The sequence below is a fragment of the Galeopterus variegatus genome, unplaced genomic scaffold (assembly GCF_000696425.1).
Source record: "Galeopterus variegatus unplaced genomic scaffold, G_variegatus-3.0.2 Scaffold310, whole genome shotgun sequence".
Lineage (NCBI taxonomy): Eukaryota > Metazoa > Chordata > Mammalia > Dermoptera > Cynocephalidae > Galeopterus > Galeopterus variegatus.
In genome coordinates, this window is record NW_007726421.1 from 231,928 (window position 1) to 255,674 (window position 23,747).

The 23,747-nt window shown below is 37.7% G+C and overlaps 1 protein-coding gene across 12 annotated transcripts in view; it reads right to left on the reverse strand.

Annotated features, from left to right (window-relative positions):
• The window catches only part of MFF (mitochondrial fission factor), a 36,041-nt gene extending 16,332 nt beyond the window's left edge, over positions 1-19,709 (reverse strand). For 4 of the 12 annotated variants that reach the window (XM_008567328.1, XM_008567327.1, XM_008567324.1 and 1 more), the window contains exons 1-6: positions 19,461-19,623; positions 16,188-16,299; positions 15,264-15,447; positions 14,106-14,326; positions 12,697-12,866; positions 5,127-5,215 (exon numbers count right to left, since the gene is read on the reverse strand). In XM_008567328.1, coding sequence (XP_008565550.1) covers positions 5,127-5,215; positions 12,697-12,866; positions 14,106-14,326; positions 15,264-15,301 — 518 coding nt within the window. In that variant the 5' untranslated portion in view covers positions 15,302-15,447; positions 16,188-16,299; positions 19,461-19,623. Of the gene's footprint in view, positions 1-2,292; positions 2,368-5,126; positions 5,216-12,696; positions 12,867-14,105; positions 14,327-15,263; positions 15,448-16,187; positions 16,300-19,460 lie in introns of all 12 variants that reach the window. The other 8 variants (XM_008567320.1, XM_008567325.1, XM_008567319.1 and 5 more) reach the window with 4 other exon arrangements.
• Positions 19,710-23,747: the final 4,038 nt, after the last annotated feature.

Below are 23,747 nucleotides of genomic sequence, written 5' to 3' on the forward strand. Positions count from 1 at the left end.
GGGTTTTTTTTTTTTTTTTTTTTTTTTTTTGTCTTTTTCCGTGTCCGGCAACGGATCGCAACCCTCAGTGTCGCCCCTGTACCGGACCGGGACCGGCAACGGGATCGCAACCCTCGGTGCTGCTCCTGCGCCTCGCTCAGCCAGTGAGCGGGAACCGGTCTGTATGTGGGATCCGAACCCTCGGCGGGAGCGCCGCCGCGCTTCCCAAGCGGCACACTACAGCAGTGCGCCACCGGGCCGGCCCAGGTGGTATCATTTTTGAAAGGACAGTTATTGTCATCTAATAGTATTCCCAGGGTCCCAGAAAATTAAAAACCAATATCTTCTCCATAATTCTGTGAACAAATTTCAATGTCTTGATGATCCAAAGAGAGGTAAATAAATGCAAAAACCATGTTTTACTTAGAAGAGAAAGATCTAAATCACATCTTGGCATACTGAACACTTACTCTGTTAAGGCTGATTCAACATAGGAATTAGGCCCAATGTTATCAAGATTAACTCAAATTTTCAGATACAGTCTCATGGCTAGTGACCCTAAACATCTGTCCAGAGACTAAAATCCTTCTGAAATATACATAAGCCAATGTATCAACTGACCCGTGGTACTTGGCAAAACCCATACTGAGCATCCTAGAAGAATTTTTTAAAAACAGCATATCTGGGATATGCTGGCCACTTTTGACAGTATATATATATATAGACTAAATGCCTTTGATTGTTGACATTAATTTCTACCTACAGATGAACTGAATGATTATATCATAAGATGTCCAAAACTATCTTAATTAGATTCAATAAATAATTTTGCAGTTCTTTTTCTTTTTTAAAAGAATTTACAGTCTTTTAAGTGTGCTTACAAATAAATTTAAGATGAAAAAAGAATAAGTCCCATTTTAGCAATCAGTCTGACACAAGCTGGAATGTCTTCTACTGATAACAACTGTGAAGGGAAACAGAGCGTTTAGAGCTGGGTTTCATCTCTGTCCACTCATGTACCCAACCAAGGTTTCGTGACTTTTTATTTTTGTTGTTTTGACAAGTGAACTATTGTGAAAAATACAAAAGTAAACATATTGCAAAGGAACTGAGAAGATTATTTAAGCAAACATCATAACATTAGTAATTTAATAAAAATGCACTTTGATGAAAAATTGATCCTATTAATGTTATAAAACAGCACAATTTCAACTTTACTTTTTTTTAAATAAAAAATTAGAAAATTCTGATTAAAAGCACTGATGCTTACCATGTTATTTCATTAGTCATATCTCTACCTCATGCTTACATAAAACCTTATGAGTTAAGTAAACAACACTAGCCAATGTCAGAACTAAAATTCAAGTTAAAATTAACTTGGCATGTCATTATTAAAAAGTAAGTTCAAAGTCAAGTACCTCTTTCCCTATGGGTTTTCATAGGAATAATGTTTCTCAAACTGTGAGGTTAACCTCTTCAGTGAGGTGCCAGCCTCTTCCAAAAAACAGTAAAGGTAAAATATTAAAAAAGGGGAGAAAATATTTTCACTGAAACAAATTTTGTATTAATTTCTCTTGGAATTTTAAATAGAGAGAAAATTTCAATTTGTTGCCACTGGCTAAGGTAATTTATTAGTTTCTAGAAGCATTAATAATGGAACCAGAATAAGAGAAAAATCATTGTCAGTGTGGTTTTTTTCTGTTGCTTAAGAAACTACATTAGCTCTTATATTCTTATATTGCACACCAAAATGTTCCCACTCACGTGAGAGATCAGTCATCCTCACACCTTATTTTGTCACACTTAAAGAATACATTTAATGATCTCAAATTAATTGTCCCAAACATAATTTTAATCAATGGACTTACAAAAAAAAAAAAAACTTAAATGACAAACTACATTTAGACTCCATTTCCTTTCTGGGTCAAAGTAAAACAAGAAAAAATAGTGTGTTGAAATTTGAAAAAAGATTGGGATCAATGAACCTGGTTGAGTCTATAAAGAAATAATATGCAAACCAAGGCAAAACAAAGAAAATGGAAATGGATACTTGGTCCTTATGTGGATTTTATTCTCCTTCCACCAATATACCCCAAATGATATGAAACTTTCATAGTTGGTCCAATTATTTTTTTCTTAATAAAGTATATGATGACAGTTTAAGAAATCCTGAAACAGAGGTACTAAAAAGCCAAAAGTAAGAGAATTAGGGTACTGTATACCAGTTACCTGGTGAAACAGATTAGTATTAATATCAGCTCGCAAGATTAAAACAACTCCTATTTGTGAAAAGCAGAGCAGGTAAAATCTTACGTGTACTCCGGTGCAGAAATCGGTGCGTGGAACCTTGAAATTTTATTTCTTGGGGCAGAATCTGATCTGTGCCACCTTAAATAATAATTATGCTTCTTTTACATATTCAGCTTTCATAACACAAAGAAAAAGCTAGATACATGATTCTACTGGTCAGAAATCATTTTTGTGCCAGTAGCTGACAATAATCAATCCTACTGCCTCTTCAAAGTCATTAAGAAAACAAAGGCCAGTGCTCCTGTTCTTATACCCATTCACACTTCTATTCTTAATGCCACAGAATAAAATAAAGTAGAGGCAGGCAAAAGTTCATGCACAATGAGGCAAAATCAATTTCATACTACAAAGCAAAGACTAAAGTAGGTAAAGACAGCAAGAGTGTAACAATTACTTTGGTAGGGGTAAAATATAGCTGTATTATATTAATGTTTCTTCCTCACCACAGTAACAACATTGAATACATAATGTGCTCATTACACAAAATTCCTAAACTTAATAAGATGTAGACTCTTAAGAATTAATTCAAATATAAATTGTAAAATTAACAATGGCAGAAGGAAGGCAGGTAGATTACATTATAAATAAAAAGATGGTTAAGTATCTTACCATAACATGGTAACATACATAACAACTGTAACGAAAAGTATGGTTAAGTAATGTAAGCATTTCACTGTGATGATGTACAGTTAAAGATTCGTGTTACTTTTACTGCCAAAAATGAGATTTTTTAAAACATAAGATTTTCAGTTTTATTAAACATCTAGAAAATGCCATTAAGGCAACCTAAAAAAAAAAAGAAAATCAAATATTTAGTTAGCACTGTTAATCTTTTCTGTTATAAGGAACTTTCATTATTGGGTAAGTACAAAAATATCTATTAACTAATCATTTCATTGGGCTGGTTTTCATACATAACAGAGCTATTTGCTTTCTCTTCAGCTGAACTTGGCTATCAATAACATATACTTCATAAGAAAAGACAAAAGTGATGTTATACTAAAATAATCCTATTTTTATTTTATTAATAAGAAATAAAGTGACTATAGACTAAGGACTAAGCCAAATCTTTATATATTAGAAAGTTTACTAGAAACCTCTACGGCCTTAAAAAATATATATTATAAATTGAAAATAACTAAAGCCTTAGGTATATGTTAATCATTCTGACAGGGTACTAAAGATTAATGAGCTACCGCAGCCATAGACTATGTAGCCTTTTCACTATTTGTATGATATATTTGGATATATTCTAGAAAAATGGATTTAATGGGCCTGTTGACATCACTGCCAACCAGATAACTTCAGGTAAACATACAATTAACCATAAAAAAATTTATATTAACAATGGTTGAACTTCAGATAAGTCTCCCCTGAAGAAGATATATATTCATTTTAACTCACTCTCTTTCTATATAACCCTTTAGAATAATTGTAACTACTTAGGAGACATTTCAAGACTATCCAAGAAATCGGAGCAGTAAAAGAAGAGAATGGAATTTAAACAAGGCAAGCAAATAATTTATATTGAAGTTAGAACTTTACTGATTGGTTAAAATGCCAGTGAACTTGTTCTTAAGACTCTTTCAAAGCAAGGATAAAAATACATGTTAAAAAATCCTCCTTCTACCCTGAATATTAAACACCCTACCCCATCAAAATCCCTCTGCACTACTATATTCTTTAGTCAGGTCCAAACTAGAACTTAATATGGTATAATATAAATAGTATAATTGTATTGTGCTCTAGTTGTTTTATATACATAAAAAATTAAACATTTTGCTTTTATCTACATTTGTAAGCTCGAAGAAAAGGAGAGGTATCACCTCCCAGTTCTTTCATAGTTCCCTAAGAAGCTAACATGATGCTGGTTAGCTAACAAGAAGCTTCATGAAGCTAACATGAAGCTAACCACATATGGTTAGCTTCCACATGTGAAGCTAACCATATGCATCACATATGGTTCATGACGAGCCCATGAAAATTGACCAAAAAATTAAAGAGGAAGAAATATTAATTTATATAAACAATCTAAATATTAATCTTTTTAAAAAGCCACCACTGCCAATGGCTTTGAGATTTAAAATTCTGACTAGTTTTAGAGAGATGTTTTATTTGTAAAAATCCATTAATTTTAATAAAACAGTAAAAAGCTCTTCCCTGATCTAAAACATCTTATGGTAGGTTTAAGATCAGGGTGTGATAATATGACCAAATGGAAAAGAAAGGTTTAAACAAACAGTCCTTTAAACAACATACTTGCATTTTTGAAAATGAAAGAGACCTAATAATTTAACTAATAATTTAATGAGTCAGTCGGCATAAAGCTAAAAAATACTCCTGGAAAGTTAAAAAAAAAAAAAAAAATCCACATGTCTATGCCACACTGTTTACCACGTCACATTAGAAGCAGAGCTGGAAAGGGCTGGTTCACAATCTTATAACCACCTAAGTAACTTGAAAATAGAGACATTTTATACACCGTTTTCCTTTTCTAGTTTTCAATCTACAGGCTAACTCTTGAAGACTGCGTATAACTAAGCCCTTACATTTATCAGTTTGTTTTAAGTATACTTTATAGGAGATTTCCTAAATAACTAAATCGTACATATAGAAGAGTTACCATACATACAGAAGAGGAAAATGCTACTGAAAAATTCTCACAACTAACAAAATGGCGCAATTTTAAGACTATAAAAAGTACTAAATGTAAAATTGATATATATGTAAAACAGATTTCAAAAACTACGGGAAGAAATTATTTAGAAAAAGCTAGATACACACAATATACCAAAAAAACTTATAAAGGAGATACAATGCTCAGTGGTTCTACTCACATAGAATCATTTCTGACCAGCTGTCCATTTTGGCGAACAGCATTTTCACTCATAGAGCGCTCTCTTTTTAGCCTGCCAACTGCACGGATCTGTTAAGGCATAAAGAAAGGGAAGGGAATAGAAAATATTCTTAGCAGCATGGCAGCTTCTTAGCATCAAAAAAACCTTAATCCAAGGCTACTCACAAAATTTACAAAGAACATAGCCAAGAAAAAACAACCAATAATTGCTGCCAGGCATGTGTACTACAGATAGACTTGTTAAGAAACCCCTACTTATTATAATGCAGATAAACTTAGGAATTCCTACTTAAGATAAAAGCTACTTTGATTTCTTTTCAAGTATCAATCTTACTTTGTACAATTATTATTATTTGTTATTATTTATATTATATACTTATTTATAAGAACTAAAAAAAATTTAAGGGCACATATATTGTTAGGAAATGGAATATATCTGTATGACAAATAAATGTTTCTGGCTTCAAGGGTTAAAACAAATTCAGATTTGGTTGGATATTTGAAAACTAGACTAAAAAAGTATCTTTCTAGCTGAATGGTTTTGGCATTCCAGAATGGTCACAATTGTCCACCCCACATGATCTTCTTCCATTAAGAGACAGTATTTATGATCCCTTCCTTGATACTGGGTGGGCTGGTGACTGCTGTAGGAATGATGCAATGTGACTTCTGAAGCTAGATCATAAATAATAATACAGCTTCTGAATCTTTTCCTCCAGATATTCATGTTAAGAACAATGGCACCTTGATGTAAGGAAGCCCAAGTAGCCACATAACAAGGCCATGTGTAGGTGTCCCAGCTGACAACCCTAGCAGAGGTCCCACACAACAACTAATGTCAAGTGACATGTGAGAGAGCTAGCCTTCAAATGACTGCAGCATCCAGCTGTTGAGTCATCCTTAGCCTTTGAGACTTCCCAGCTTAGGCCCCCAATCACACCCACTTCAAATTCCTAACCCACAGAATCCACAAGCAAAATAATTTTGTGTATGTTTTAAGCCACTAGTTTAGGAATGGTTTGGTTAAACAGCTGTAGATAACTAAAACAATGGTAATCACTCACTTTCCTGCCTGTTTTTTTTTTTTAAAGCTAGAAACAGCCATGGCAACTTCATGATTAAAAAAATTTTAGACTTCACTGTAAAGAAGAACTAGTATGTGAATCAAATGACTTAAAAATTAAAATTTTCAAAAATGCCAATCAATATTTAGTGTTTTAAGACCTGGGAATATATTATCAGGTTATAAGCACCATCAAAGTAGAATAAATCCTATATTTCATGCCAAAAGAACTTAAAACCACACTATGCAGCACATAATTTCAAAGCATGGTTTAGATTTGGTCATAAACCATTTACCCATCTAAACAAAAGAAAAAAAGTAACTTCTGAAAGCAGAGAAAGAGTCAGTTTGGAGCCTACTGCAAGAGCCTTTTAAGGTTAACCCCAAAATCAAAATTACTTTTAAGCAACTATATTTAAAATTTAACACCTTCACAATCAAAGTATATTTTATTTACATACAATGACCAGCGCTGAGTTGGTTTCTAAGAATTCCAGTGATGCTTGCCTTCCTACCTCCTGCAGCGTTGTGGGTGCCTTCCCTACAGTAGAACAGCTCTTTCATATAGCAAGGATCAAGATCAATTGCCTATTAAATCAGAACCAATCCTACTGCAATGTGCTGAGAACTAAGATTAAGCAGGACAGGAAATGATGGGAGAAGACAAATACGTCTATGACTGCAACACATCCTGAAAAGCTAGAGTATCCTAAGTCTATTGCTATTTTCGCCACCTGCAATCTGATTTAAAATATATCTTAACAGGGACACTGAGCTTGATATTACTGCCATATTGGAGGTCGGCAGGTAGCAACTTGAGGCAAAAGCATATATCTGTCATGCCTTCTAACATGACTGACTTATACACTGTAATACCAAAGAATTCAGACACTGACTGGGATGTTAAGAAACACAATGATCTTTTAAATATTTTCACCATTTAATGATAGTGGATGTCTTTTCTTCAATTAAAGATTTTAAAATGTCATTCAGAACCATCCTGCATTGATCAGCCACTTAAAAACTTGTTCACTCCTGAGGCTGAGAAATACGGTTTTCTATCTTCAGACAACTTCCTGGAAGGTGGGTCATAGGGACTTCTATGTCCAGTAATATAACATGGAACACTAGACACATGTTGTACACATGCATAAAATTCCTCTTTAATGTGCCTAGACTCCAAGTTACATTTCACTATTCATGAATTCCTGGGCAAATTAATATCCTCTAGGCTTTTGTTTACTGGTTCTCTCAATCTGTTCAAAGCCTTCTCTCCTTCAAGAATCTGCTCAGGTTCTTTAGCATTTTCTCTCTATACTCATCCCTGTTTTCTGTGGTACTTTTATTGGAGAAGAGTCAAAAGTAAGAGTCAACAATGTGAACCGAACAATTGGGGTGAACATCCTCCCCTCCCCAAACAATTTTCACTGTCCAAAAACTTAAAATAACTAATTAGGGGGAGAACAGTGGAGCCGGTGATTGCAGGTTTGGGGAAGGTAACATGGAACAACATGTTAGCTGTGAAGAGACCATGCCCACACTAAGAGGGCCATGAAACAAGAGCTGTACAAAGAACGTGAATGCACCTCCCTGAATCTTCCATGGACATATGTGTTTACATACACATAATTAAGTTGTTCTTTTTTTCTTCTTCTTCTGTTCAGACTTTTGCTCCATTCTGCTCAGTGCAGTGCCAGCTTCTTTTTCCACAAATGAGGGGAAGAAAAGGAAGCTAAATAAACCATCACTAAGGTGATGAGACCCATATCCATCAGGTTCTTGATTTTCTAAACTACTGCACAGCCCTTGTAAGTATTCACTGAGATCCTGGGAGTCCTTCTGCATTTGTTTTAGGCAGTGCCATATAGCTGGGTGACTCATTAAACTTCAGGTCAGGGATGATCTTTCACTTCACATGCTCAGGGTTGTCATGGCAATTGAACTGGGCCATCAAAGGGTACTGATAACCATCTGCTGTTTCCTTACAGTAGGATTACAGGTCTAGAGCCTTCTGTTAAACATAATGGCTTTTATGTTATCCTTTTGCTTCTGGGGCCACTGCTTTCCAAGTGTAAACTGTGATGAGCTTGGTTCCAGCTGGATGTTATTTGTGCAAGTCCTTGACTTCCAGCTGTACACTATGTACATGATTGCTGTAGAATTTGGCATCTGGTAGATGCCATTTAATGGCTTCTGTATAAGACTTGCATGGCTTGGAGACAGTTCCCTTTCTGAAAACATTCCTTGCTTTTGCTCTTCTCTTCCAAAATCAGGTCTGGGTTATACAAAGGCCAACTGATTTTGCTCCCTTAAGATCACATCTGATTATTAATAGTTCTTGGGTACTTATGGAGTTCAGCATCTTCCAGAGATTTATTATAGAATGGATGATATTTTCATACTTCTCTTCTCTGAAGTAGGAGTTGCCAATTCAGGCAAAAGCTCTTATAACCAGTCTGTTTTTTTCATCCTATTTCAACAGCCTCCTGACAAAGCTCTTGGCATTCGTTGTAGTTAATCTTTTCAAAGCATACCACTGCTTGCATAATTGACAGAATATGATGGTGGAGTCCAAATCTTTGGATAGGTCACATTGTTCAAGGCTGCATCAAATCTTCTTACAGGCATCATTTTCCAACTCTTTTTCTTTACATTCTTCCTTCTTGTTCTCTGGAACTTTACCTACTGGCTCCAGTTGGAACTCCTTTTTGAGAAGAGGAGGTAGTGTCAGTGTCCCCACCTCTTCCTCCCTACTCACACTGCCCGATCTACTGTAAGAACACTGAGCGTTGTCATAATTTGGGTATTTTGTAGTTTCAGGCCCAGATCACATGGTTTACTGCATAGCTGCTTCATTAGTTCCCTGTAGGCAGAATCATCAAGCATTGGTTTTGTCCTGGAGATGCTTTCCAAATATTGGTAGAGATTAGGCATATTGAAAGGGTTCATTAATCTCCTCTCTTCCAGCCAAGCCTCCTGATTTTATAAATCCTCTTTGAACTAGTGGATTTTCTATGTCAAAACGGCCCTCCTCATGGGCTCACTTATTCTTAAGTCAGTTTAAGAATTCAAGTGCAGTTCCTTTCTACAAATTTATCCCTTTTGGCTTTTAGATAACAATTTTATAGCCTTCCTCATAAATTTTCTCCTGGTAGTAGCCTTTCTTGACATAGGCCAGTGATTCTCAGCCAGGGGTGATTTTGCCCTCTAGGAGATATTTGGTAATGTCTGGAGATACCTTATTTTTATTGTGGTGAAATATACATAACATACAATTCACAATTTTAACCATTTTTAAATGTATAATTCAGTGGCATTTAGTACATTCACAATGTCGTATGAGCATCACCACTATCTAGCTCCAGAATATTTCCATCACTCCAAAAGGAAATCCCATACTGACTAAGAAGTCACTCAATTTTCCTCTCCCCCAATCCCTTGACAACCACTCATCTGCTTTCTGTCTTTATGGATTTGCCTATTCTGGATTTCATGAAAGTAGAATAATATAACACATGTCCTTTTCTGCCTGACTTCTTAAATGTAGCATAATGTTTTCAAGGTTCATCCATGTTACAGTACATATTAGCACTTCATTCCTTTTTATGGCTGAATAATAGTCACTATATGGATATATAACATTTTGCTTATCCATTCATCGATTCATGAACATTTTGGTTGTTTCCACCTTTTGGCTACTGGAGACAATTTTTACTGTCATGACTTTGAGGATGCTACTGGTATCTTGTTGACAGAGATCAAGAATGTTGTTAAACATTCCACAGTGCAAAAGGACAGCCCTAACCACAACAAAGAATTCTCTAGTCCAAAATGTCAATAGTGCTGACACAGAGAAACCCTGGCATCCACTGTAGAATGATTACTACAGCGCAAATCGTTCTGGGGATCTCACTTTACAGATTTTAAGTAGTATGTGAATGAATCACCAATGTTATCAGCACTCAGGGCCTTATTTTCCTTCTATTTCAGTCCATTTCTAGAAGATGCTAGAACCTGGCCCCTACCTTTCCTCCCCTGCTAATTGGTTTACTGCTTCTTGAGGGCTACTTAACTCTTCTAGCTTGATGTACAAACCATCATCTTTGCTTTCCTTTCAATAGGCAGCTGGTACTAATCTCAGAAATTCCTCTCTTGCTCTCAGGATTTGGTTCCTGCCACAGGATTTTAACTCTTTCATAAGAATATTTATACATATTGAGCTTTTTAACATGAATTAGAACATGTACTAAACATGTTACATGTGTTACATTTAATTCTCATAGTAATCTTATACATTTGGTATTATTCTCACCTTTATTTTAGAGATAAGCTTTAGAATTGTTAAATAACTTGCATGAACCTATGTGGTTAGTAAGTGGCAAAGTAGGCCATCAAAATCAGATCTAATTATCAGCCCAAGTTTTTACCCCAGTGCTGTATGCTCTGGGTATTTACCACACTTGACTACATACCACAATTAATACAGGAGTGAACCCTATTTAGTCTTAAAGACTTGGTCTACTGAGGGGAATCCTAGTAAACTTTTCTTCACTAATTCTTAGAAGAAAGTGCTTGGGCTGCTTCAATCAGTTATGTGCATCAGATAGGCAGAAGTGTCTAAAGCAGTCAGGGGGAGCAAAAAGACCAAAATAAAAAACAAAGCCTTGGGCCGGCCTGGTGGCGCACTGCTATAGTGCGCCGCTTGGGAAGCGCGGAGGCGCTCCCGCTGAGGGTTCAGATCCCACATACAGACCGGCCGCTCACTGGCTGAGCGAGGTGCGGGCGCAGCACCGAGGGTTGCGATCCCGTGGCCGGTCCCGGTCTGGTGCGGGCGCGACACTGAGGGTTGCGATCCGTTGCCGGTCACGAAAAAAGACAAAAACTGCTTCAATCAGTTATGTGCATCAGATAGGCAGAAGTGTCTAAAGCAGTCAGGGGGAGCAAAAAGACCAAAATAAAAAACAAAGCCTTGGGCCGGCCTGGTGGCGCACTGCTATAGTGCGCCGCTTGGGAAGCGCGGAGGCGCTCCCGCTGAGGGTTCAGATCCCACATACAGACCGGCCGCTCACTGGCTGAGCGAGGTGCGGGCGCAGCACCGAGGGTTGCGATCCCGTGGCCGGTCCCGGTCTGGTGCGGGCGCGACACTGAGGGTTGCGATCCGTTGCCGGTCAAGAAAAAAGACAAAAAGGGAAAAAAAAAAAAAAAAAACAAAGCCTGAAGAGCAAAGGGAATGTCTCTTCCTCGGCAGACTTCTCACTCCAACACAGGATTTTTCACAGGTGTGATTCCCACTGGGAATTCTGGAGAGCTGAGAAGCTGAACCTCTAACTGGGAGCACGCTGTGATATCTTTTGCTTTGTGTAACCATCTACGTAACTTTCATTATCTTTTTATATCCAAGAACTTTATGTCTTCTGTGTGCGTTGATGTCTTTCCCTCACTTACACAATTGTCCTGCTGTGACTAGGCAGAACTTTCGAGAGCAGGAACTATGTCTTATTCATTATTGTACTACATACAGTGTCTTACACATACAAGCTCAAAAAATGTTTGTTAAATAAATAAAATTCTGTAAGTATCTCAGTGTCTTTCTGCCATTTAAACGCTCAAATTTAGTGCTTTCCACCAAGCAAATATCTAGAACGTTCCAACTGGCACCTACAAGTACAGTACCTTAATTACCTCAGCAGAAATTACAACCTAAAAAAAAAAGCTGCACCTAGTATTAGGAAACTGCATTGCCCCAGATTATATGGGTGCTTCATCCTTTTCGGAAAGGACTATATGAAAAATAAAACCAGACACAGGCAAGTACCATTATTAATAAGAACATATGTTGGCACATTGTCTTATACTAGCCTCATGACAACATGTTATAAGCTCCAAAGCTATAATGAAAAAGACGCAATTGCAGAAATCGTCACAGAAAAGCAGCTTCAAAAGATTGGCCCTAAATCCATGGCAGAGGCAAGATGTGAACTCTGCTACTAACACCTTATTAGTCCACACTGCTATATATAGGTATTAATGTCATGTGGCACAGCAACTAACTCCGTACAAACCTTTCATCAAGTAGCAATGGGTTGTGTCTAGGGATAAAGAGCTTCCTTTGCCCTGTTTGCCAAATTGATTGTGTAACAAAGTGATGCATTAATTTTCCCCTATTGATAGACTTTCCAACTTTTTCTGTATTGCTTGAGACTTAACACCTAGCCATAAAAGCTCTTCTTTCAAGACCACACAAACGTTAATAACACCTTCTGCAAAATTTTCATTTCCCTGAAACATAATTAAATAAGAAAAAAAATAGCATACCTTAATTGAGGTATTTATAAATCAGAATTGATATTAATCAATGTTCCATGTGGAAAGCTTTCATTACATATTGCTAATGATATAATTTATAACCTTTTACCTTCTCTCTAAATTTTACTTCTGTCCATATCTGTATTATCTCAAATTCAGTTGATGTTAAAATTCTACTTACTTCTTCATTTTGAGGGGTTGGAGGAGGTCTTTCTAAATCCAGAAAATCCAGTGGTCTTTCACTTAATGTAAGTACACGAGGTGGTGTTTTTAGTGCCAGAGGTTTTAAGGGAGTTGACTGAATAAGGTCAAGATCTGCTGGCCTTGAAAATGGAATGTCTTCATTATTTCCTAGAACCAAAAAGTAAAATAAAATAAAACAAGAAAGTGGGGGAGGTTTTTTAAAAAAGATAGTTGTTTTGTTAAAATGTATTTACCTTCTCCCACTTTTGTATTATAACCTGCCCAATAGCGTTAGTTTCTTTAAAACTATGCTTTCAGTATAAGAATTTACATTTCACTAATCTTATCGTTGTGCTGCAGAAATAATAGAGAAACTATGGAATAAATACATACATGACAAAAAAGCTGGTGTCCAGAATATATAAAGAACTCTTGTAACACCCAATTTTTCAAACTGGCATAACATTTAGAAACATGCTTCACAAAGATATACAAATTATCAAAAAACACATGAGCAGATGTTCGAAATTATTAATCATCAGAGAAACAGAATTAAAATCACAATGAGATGCCACTACACACTTATTCAAATCACTAAAATTAAAAAACTGACAATCAATATGTTGGCAAGGGTGTGAAGCAACTGAAACTATCATACATCACAGATATGACTGTAACATGGTACAGCAATTTGGAAAATAGATTGGCAACCTAATTTATAATACGATTTAGCAATTCCACTCCTAGAGATATGAAAACATATGGCCTCACAAAGACTTCTACATGAATATTCATAGCAGCTTTATTCATAACAGCTCCAAACAGGAAACAACTCAAATGTCCATCAACAAATGAATAGATACACAAATTACAATGTACCCACACACCACTGAATAATACTCAGTAATAAAATGAAATGAACAACTGATATACACAACATGGAAGAATCTCAAAAACATTACACTGAGCAAAAGAGCCAGACAAAAGAGTATATACTCTATGATTCCATTTATATGAAACTCTAGGAAAAACAAATCTAGTCTCTGGTTATAGAAAGGAGACTATGGTTATCTGCAGTTGAGGGGTTGGAACTGAGAGCGGTACAAGCGAACTTTTCAGGGAACAAAAATGATCTACATCTGGACTGTGGTGGCAGTTTACCTTTTTCAAAATTCATCAAGTGTGCACTTAAAAATGTATACATTTTATGCATGTAAAACCTCAGATAATTAGTTGAATTATTAAAAAATACTATTTGAAATTCAGACTATTGTAAAGAATAGAAAATGTGAATCTAAAGTTGCATTTCCCAATCCCTTCTCTAATATTCTGGAAAACCCAAAAGTTTTCATAAAAATATATAAAACAAAGATTTATCAGGCAACTTTTTAAACTAATGGGAAATACCTGTCACAACAATCCTCTCCGGAACCTGCATTATCACACTAGCATTTGGAACTCCTTCTTGGAATCCTTGTTCCAGGTCAGCATTTGGTGGTGCTACTTTTAATTTTTCCGGGACCCTCATTCGTTGACTGATACCTTCGGTGTATTCCATTTCATACTGAATTCGACTAATTTCCGCCATCTCAGCAGCAGTGGGAGAAGGAAATGCTGCCCCACTCACCCTGTGGGAGAAATATTTAAAGACAGGAATAACTGAGTACTAAAATGACAGTCTCCTCTATGCAGTAAAGTTAGAAGACAAAACCCTTATAGAAATAGCAAAAGAAAACTTCTCATTTGCGAATACTGAATATATACAAAGAAAAAATAAAAGACTGAAGAAGATGCTTTCCTCAACATAATATCTTCTTACTTATCAGTTAAAATTGCACCTTGAGGATATCGCTTAGGAGCAAATTTTAAAAATCATCGTATAACACAAGACAAATGTGTACAAACACATACACATACTCTCTCTGCACAAACAGATTAAATGCTGCTTAAAACTCAAAAAATGCCTGAAATAAAATTTAAATTAAAATTTCCTAATCAATTCTTTCAGGGAAAGCTGCTTGGACTTTATAAAAATGAATTTAGAAACTGCCATCATTCAAGAAAAAAATAAAACTTTTCAATGATAAAAATCAAACTTATAGGTAAATAAGGTTAATTCTAAATTTACTAAAAAAGATGCCAACCAACCCTTGAAAATCACATAATATAAATCAAAAGATCGTTTACTGAACATGTATCTGTTGACTGAGATGGAATGAACACCAAATACGGAATTTGTATTAATAAATCCTCATTGTATGCATTCATTTTTTGAGGGAATGAAAGTTTTACATTATTAATTTGTACTTAATACCATATTTATATGTATACTTTTACAAAGCAAAGCATGCCTTTAAAGAGAAAGACAATACAAACGCATTGAATCACGTTTTAAACTGGAGGATGATCCATAATCCCAGAAAAATGCAGTACAAAGAATGCTGCCCCAAAATACAAAGTACTGATAAAAGTGTGAAAGAGCACGGTTAGCCTATGGCAATCAGCTTTAAAGCCACTGTCTCTCAAACCTATAACACCAGCTCAACTGAATAAAATTTCACTGACCTTCCTAGCGGTGTGTCACTGCTTGTTCTTTTACTCATTTTAATACAGTAAATATGAGTACACGTCTACAATAGCTATTATAATACTGCTACCCTGTAGTTCAGTTTACTTTACACAACAATTCCCCTACAGATCTGAACTTTTTTTGAAGGAGTACATAACAACACGGACACTGCTTTTCCAGCTGCAAAAAAGAAAGAATAAAAATCAGTATTTTGACAATTCATTTCATAAGAAAACTATAAATAAAAGTAAATATTTACATAAAATTATTTTCCAACTTGATCAAATTTTTCATAAACAATTATTCTATACCTCAAAAATCATAAAGATGGTTTTAAACATGGTCACTGTTTTAAGATTTTGCAAACAGGATGAAGAAAAGCTGTATCGAATGTATATACAAATGTGAAGTCAGATTAGAAAAAACACTGCCATAAAACTAATTATATTCTGAAAGTGAAAAGGTACAAATGAAAAAATCATGAAGAGAATGCAATGGATAAAAGTAAATGTAGTTGAGGCAGCATAAAATTTCATGTGTGAGTAATGGTTTCTTTAAAAGGAAATAAACTTCAAAAACCAAATTACACTAAATTTTCAGCAAAAGATATTATATACAAATCAAGGACAATAAAAAATTAAAGACAGTATAAATGTCTTTATCATAGTTGCTGAGATATTTCTTAAAATCTAACAATGTCAGAGATGTATTCTATACCTTAGCCCCCCCCCCCCACACACACTGAGATGCTTAAGAGAGTTCTCAGAGGTTGCTTAGGCTGCTGAGCCCTGACAACTGGTTTGATAATGACTGCTAACTAGCTTCTTTCATTCTTTACCAAAATGTCAGAATTTGAAGGATTTGGCATGCAGACGGTTTAATGACTAAGAAATAGAGCCAAAGAGAAAATTTTTACTCACAAATATGTACCAACTACTGCTTAATATTTGACACTATCTGCTTCTGTGCTTCATATTAAATCCTTTAACTTGCTTCAATGTGCATGTGCTGGATTTAGAGCCACTTTTGTCCCTGGGGAAGAAAAACAGGGGCTAATTGAGAAATAGATGATACCAATATTAGGAATTCATTGCTGGAAATTCTCCAAATGAAAAAAGTCACAAAGATGCACAACCTTACATTAAGAAATCAAAAGAATAAAGAAAAAAATAATAATCTTACCACCAATTTTAGTCCCACACATAGGGCCCTATGATTATTCATTAGGTATGGCAAGATAAAATAAAAACCGACTCTGTCATTGTTTTTTATTTGAATTTAGAAAAATGTGGGAGATGAAAAGTATGTAAAATTAAATGAATCTATGCATATTACACACACATATTAGGGAGAAACAAATGAATTGGTTAAATTTCATTCACTTAAAGTGTTTTAATTTTTGAACCAGTAATAATACATGTACATGGACAAAGTAAACATGTACATACAGAGAAAACGAAGTGTCCCATCTGTTCCTATCCTCAAACACCCAGGTACCCACAGATAACCTCTATTATCAACAGTTGTGCATCATTCTAGACAAGATGCTCTTCTAATGCTTCTGTGTATCTGAAGCATAACAAAAGCTTATATTCAGAAATAATACCCAAAGAGAGATGTCAAAATGATTATACCTTGGGACATTATGAATTGATGTTTTATAACAAACAAGGGACACAAGTTGCTAGAACCACATTATCTCCCTGAAATGTGCTAGTCTCTGCATTCCATTCACTGCATTTCAGTCTTATTAATTTTCCACTAATACATCTCATGAGTCCCACCATTTCTTTCTATAGCGTTATCTTTTCTTATGAGAATCTCTGAGTTTGTAAAGAATCATGGACTTACAACATAAAGGTGGACACTGGAAATACAATTTCTGGAAAAAGCCAAATTCTCCCATAGCTGAACTAATTAAATTTAAAAAGTAAATGAATTTTATACTAAGATTTAATACTGTACTGTCCCAATTATTGGGTTTTCTGCTTTGGTAAAACAGATCAAAATCTAATTCTTTTTCTCCCCCATTAGACTATAGCATTTTTGCTAATATCTTTTGGCAATACATAAAATAAACTACTCATTTGGGGTTAAGATATTAATTCCAGAAGTTTTGTCACTTAGAATCTACTAGCCAAAAGATACATGATTCTCTGGTATATAACTAAGGAGATAATCACTCTCGGAATCACAGGTGATTATCTGTTGCTAAACCCAGTGCTTCCCAAACATCATTAACTTACTTACCAACTTCATGTTGTTGTTTTTTTCTTTCACATGGTACATTTACTCTTAGCTACAATTAATTTTTCTTTAACTTTAACAAATGTTAATTTTTAAAAGGAAATTTTACATCACTACCCTAAACCATGGGCTTGATGTACAACACATAACAAAAACATAACTATTACAAAAAATCCTCATCCACATACCACTGGTAGAAAGTGTACCAATTTTGGGACACAATGATTCAAGCCCAACTTTCTCTTTTTCTGTATTAGAACACTGGAACCCAGAAAACCTAGTAAGTCACACAATTTGGGTCAAATTGGTTGCAGTTGTAAAGAATTAAATACTTCTCTAATTACATACACATAAAAATCTCCAGTTTTTTTTTTTTTTAATCACTTACTGTGTGTACCTAGTTCAAGGTTTTTATAGGGTCATCCATTTCTAGTTCTCTTTCCAGGTTACTATACTTAAAAGAATGGGTGTATCAGAAAACCAGTATGTAGTGATCCAGGGTTGTTTTTTTTTTTTTTTTTAAAGAAAAGTCACTGAAAACTTTGAAAAACATGTATTAACGAACTTTAAAATAAGGTTATGATCCCTAAGAAAAAAAAAATTTTTTTTTTTTGTCTTTTGTCTTTTTTCCGTGTCCGGCAATGGATTGCAACCCTCAGTGTTGCCCCTGTACCGGGCCGGGGACCAGCAACGGGATTGCAACCCTCGGTGTTGCTCCCCCGCCTCGCTCAGCCAGTGAGCGGGAACCGGTCCGTATGTGGGATCCGAACCCTCGGGCGGGAGCGCCGCTGCGCTTCCCAAGCGGCGCACTTATTCAGTGCGCCACTGGGCCGGCCCCCTTAAGAAAAATTTAAACACCAGAAAGGAGGACAACAGCAGCTAAACTTTATAATCCTAAAATGAGGCAGCCCTATGAAGGCAGAAAGAGAAAGAACACACAATTTCCTTTTGGAAAGCACAACAAAACCAATTCACAAGACTTTGAAACCAAAAAGATCGTAGGTCCCCCAAACAATTTAATTATGGCTAAAGACTACTAAGTACAACTACTAAATCGCTCTGATTTTCCTAAGAGGTCTTCTTTGGGGATCTCATTAGCCAACAGAATTGATGCAGAAACAAAGGTTATTCATCCATGGAGAGAATGCATTCACCATCGAAGTCTCTCAGCGGGTTGAGAAGCCTGGATACGACTGGTTTCATACGAGTATTTGGGCACCAGGGCCAGAAAGCTTGTCTAACCTGCAATTAACAGACGCCACGAAAGGGTGCCCTTCCTAGACATGCCCCCGCTCTAACTGTGGACACAGCCAGGGCTTTTCTTTTACCAAAGAAGGGAGCCTCGTCCAGCAGACAAGGTCAGAGGTTCGACGGACGGGAAGGCAGGCAGGGCAGCCACCGCCTGCATCCACCCCTGCGAGCAAGGATGCTCAGGGGCCCGCGGCCACCGCGGATGCCACAGCCGGGGCTTCCCACAAAGCCCTTCTTTCCAAACACGCACGTTCCACAAAACAAACAAAACACTTTTAAAAAGGCAGGTTCAAGGTCATGCTGTAAGGGGTCACGGCCTTGGCGGGGAAAGATGGGCGCTCAAGCCTCTCCTCCTGTTTCCCAAACCCCAAACTCTCTCCTAGTGGGAAACGTCCTAACTCATCCGTAAAACGAGACGCCGAAGAGAAGGGGTGAAGAGGTCAGCCCAGGTCCACCTGCAGGGGAGGGTCCCTCTCGCACCGCTCTGGGGGTCGAGGAGCGGTGAGGTCCTGATAATGAAGAAGGGAATGTTGAAGGCGAGAGACCCCAGGGGACGGGACTCTGGCCACGGCGACACCACAGGCGGGCCGACCCCCCGCAGGTCCCTCCGCCGGTCGGAGGGTCCGAGCCGCGGCGCCAGGCCCGGAGGTGGACTCGGGCCGAGGGTCCCGGGTCGGGAGAAGGTCAGCACTCACCCCTGGGCCGGCTGGAAGGTCCCCGGAGAGGGCCGCCGCCCGCCGGCTCCCAGGGCGCTCGGGTGGGAGCTCTCAGAGGCCGTTGGCGGGGCGCACTGAAGCGCCCGGGAAAAGCACCGGCGGAGCAGCCCGCGTCGGGCCCGGAGGACGCGAGAACGGCCAAGAGTGGGCCCTTGCGGCAGCCGTAGAGGAAGCAGGTTCGTAGTCATGTGACGTACGAAAGGGCGGACGTGAGGCTCGCGCACAGGAGTGAGGGCGGTACGGAGACATCTTTGTTGTGGGCAGAATGTACCGACGCAGGTAACGCTTCTGCGGTACTTGAGTTTGGCTCACGCAGAGGCTTTAGATTAGTTCGTGGGCTTTAAAAACCTCGTATTTGCAAGGTCAACCTTCGGTAACTTTTTCAGGACCATCTGTTTCAAATTTTTTATGGTGCAAGGCCTAAGAATCTGCATCCTTAACCAGCTCTGCCAGTGATTTTTATGCATGCCAGTTTTGATTACTCCTTAAACCCACTAATTATCGGATATTGTCTTCAAAGGTGAGAACCCTGGAAAAGGGAAGTTAGGTTTCCCAATAATTAGCAACCTTGTTCAGCCTTTGGACAGCTGTCTCTGGGTCTAACCACCTAACTGGATTTTCCTTTTGGAAGCCCTGGCCAGGGAAGACCAGTACCTTGCTCACCCATGTGGGAACAGACGGAAGTCAAATCACGAACACTTTGTATGCCACAATTTTCACAAACAGCCAAACACTTTTTGTTTTGTTCTTTACAGATATGAGTGATGTATCTGCCCCTGATTCCAGAGGAAGGACCTGGGAGGCCTGGTTGCCGGCTTCAACCCACCCCGTCCTCTTACCAGGTTCTTGACTCCACCACAGGGAATGATTCAAGAGCAGAGTCGCAGTAGAAAGTGAGAACAGGTTTAATGTAACAAATAAGAGATACAGACTTCACAGAGAGAGTGTGGCATAGCTCCAGAGACTGAGCAGGGCCCACTCCAAGTTTAACACAAAAGTAAGAAATGCATGTTTAAAGTTCAGTACAGAATGCAGGCTGGTTCAAGAGAGTGAGCAGCCGCTTGCTGAAAGTAAGTTTGATATAAAAGAAAGCATACACACCTCAGCCAGCAAAGCACAGGTTTGCGACGGGAAAGTGAGCAACAACCCTGCCTTCTATGGGGATTCAGCGTTTATAGTTTCAGTATCTAATGCATAATCATGCTATCTAATGCGTATTCAATTAAAGGGGGTGGTTTCCAGTTACATAACATAGTCTAGCACATGCTCCTTTGGTCTCTTTTGGAGCAAGTTCATTGGTCAAATCCTATCACATGCACAAGACATATTCAAGAATATATTATGCTCTTTAGCACTCCTAGTGGAAGGTCATTCAAAGGATAAACTCCCTTCCATGGAGCATGCTTGGCTACCAGGGTAATATAACCCTTCTCTACTGAGCATGCCAAACCACTTTATTTGCATAAGCCAGCACCCTGAGGTCTCAGCTTCCCCCTGTTGTGCCAAAAATAGGTCTAACTAGTGACAGTAACTTTCCTCTAGGGGAGGGCAAAGAGGAGGGGCGTGAGACCTTCTGGAATGGCTTGAAACCAGGGAGTGTGTCATATAACCGGAACCCAGGGAAACTGAGCACCTCCTATCCTACTCCTCTAGAGTCTAAAGATGTTCGGGAGATGTTACCATTAATCAAACTCATTTGGAAAGCCCTCTGAATGGAATTCTTTGGCCCCTTCTTAACAGTGGTGTGGGGAAGGTAAAATTTCTCCTCCATCCTCTTAGGATCTTAGCTGGGCATAAGAGTTAAACTGATGTGAAGCAGATTAACAAGAGGGAAGCATGCAAATTTTATTTAGTAAGTTTTACGTGTACACTGGAGCCATCACTAGAAAAATGAAAACTCAAAGAAACAGTTAGGGTCCAAAGCTTATGCACTAGGTTGGACAAAGGCCAGTAAATTGTGAAGATGTGAAAAGACAAAAGGGTCTGGGCTTGGGCAGTTAATCATGGAGAAGGAACTGGGGAGATAAGGATTAGTTTAAGTTTGGTTTGTACAGATTTCTCTTGGCCTTGACTCCCCATCCATCTCTGGTGGTAAGAATGTCTTCCTTCCTCATGGTACAGGGAGGGCTCCGTTTGCATGGGAGTTTTATCTCCTGCTTTCAGGAAGAAAAAGGAAGGTCAGAGTACCCTTCTTGCATCTGCTGTTTTTATAAGTGTCTTTGACTCATAATAATCTTTATGCCAAAGTGGCATGTTTTGGGGTGGCATATTTGCTACTCTGCAGTGGCAAAAGAACAGGTTGCTGTTAGGAATAATCAGTTATTCCAAGCCAACCCTTAGGAGGAAAATAGAGGTGAAGCTAGGTGAGGCATCTATGATCAAAACTTTTAGGAATGAGGGTCCTGCTGCTTCCACTAACCCTTTCACTTCTTCCTTACTTGTAATTTGGTTTTTATTTCTGCACCCCAAAGGAAAATGTTTTCCAATAACTTTCAAATGAAGGTCATGACCCAATTACCAAACTCAATGTCATCTCCCATAATATTGATTGTCCTTTATCTTCCTGCATCATTTGATTTTGTTAAATTAAATGAGATAGAATGTTGTGCATCAAAGTACCTAATACTGTCTAGTAGTAGATTCTCAAAGAAAAAAAGGCATTTTTCTCTGCCTTATGTGGAAACTCTACTCCCTAGTTTTGTGATATAGATTCATGTTGGGTCTTTTTTCTCTTCACCATTAATGTGAACATTCCTGTTTATTTAGTCTCATCCTGTTACACTAGTTCTTAGCCAATTCTGCTTAAGTGTCCCATTGGAGCTTTGATCCCAGCAGGGTTTCAGACTCAATTTTTTTTCCTCTTCTCAATCCTGATACCTTCTCCTGAATTCTTTCTTTCTTTCTTTATTTTCAGTTAATGGCAAGATTATTTTTCCAGTCATCAAGGTTCAAAATACTGAAGTTATCTCAAACTGTCACCCACGTCCTCAGTGATGGTTAATTTTTGGTGTCAACTTGACTGGATTAAAGGATACTTAGATAGCTGGTAAGGTGTTATGTCTGAGTATGCTTGTGAGGGTGTTTCTGGAAGAGATTGGCATTTGAAACAGTGGACTGGGCAAGGAAGATCTCCCTTCACCCAATGGGGGTGGGCACAATCCAATAAGCTGAGGGCCTGGATAAGGCAGAGGAAAGGCAAATATTCAAAAAGGCACAGGAAGGGCAAATATTTCTCTCTCTCTTTCTTTCTCTTTCCACACACCCTCCCCGCCCCCCAAGCTCAGACACCCATCTTCTTCTGCCTTTGGACATCTGAGTTTCAGATTCTCTGGCCCTTGATCTCTGGGTTGCACCAGCAGTACCCCCAGTTCTCAGGTCTTTGGACTTGGACTGAGCTATGCTACCAGCTTCCCTGGTTCTCCAGCTTGTAGACAGCATATCTTTGTACTTCTCAGCCTTTATAATCATGTGAGCCAATTTCCACAATAAATCTCTTCTCATAGATAGATGGATAGATGAAGGATCTTCAAAAATGTTATGGAAAATTTCATATTATCTTTGAATTCTATTCTTCCACAAGCTTTTTAAAGTACCCTTGTATAGCCTATTGGTTCTGTTTCTCTGGAGAACCCTGACTAATATATCTTCCATCCTTTAGGTTCTCTCTTTCACTTAGCAGTCATCTACTGTATCTGTCTTTTCTGTTTCTACTGCTAAACCATTACCCATTATCTGGGATGTTATTCTTTTAACTGGACTCCCCATCTCAAATCTTTTTCTTTCTCTATTTCTTTCTAGATGTTGGGTCTACAAGGAATCTATTTTCACAAATTGTGACATTCTGAATATGAAGCCCCACCTTTAAAAGAAATTGATGATTTATAGTTATCTACAAATTCAGAAGTCCATAGCAGCAATCCATTAATTTTTAAAAACACTTAAAACTATGAAATAGCCCAGCAAGTGCAGTATATTAAATATTACATCTTCCAGGTTATTGTTTAGATGATAATTCCACTCTTTTGCTCAAAAATTGTCACTGGATCTCTGGTACCAATCAGTGAAATAGTAATTCAACCTGGTATTCTAAATCTTACCTAACATGGCCTAACCTCCTATTATGCCACTGTATTTACCACTGTGTGTGTGTCTGTGTAAGTATATATCACATACTCTTGACCATTAATTTTTCCCTGATACTGCTTCATTCCTTCCTAACTTCTTACCTTTATAGATGCTGTTCCTGCCACCTGGCATTCCTCCCGG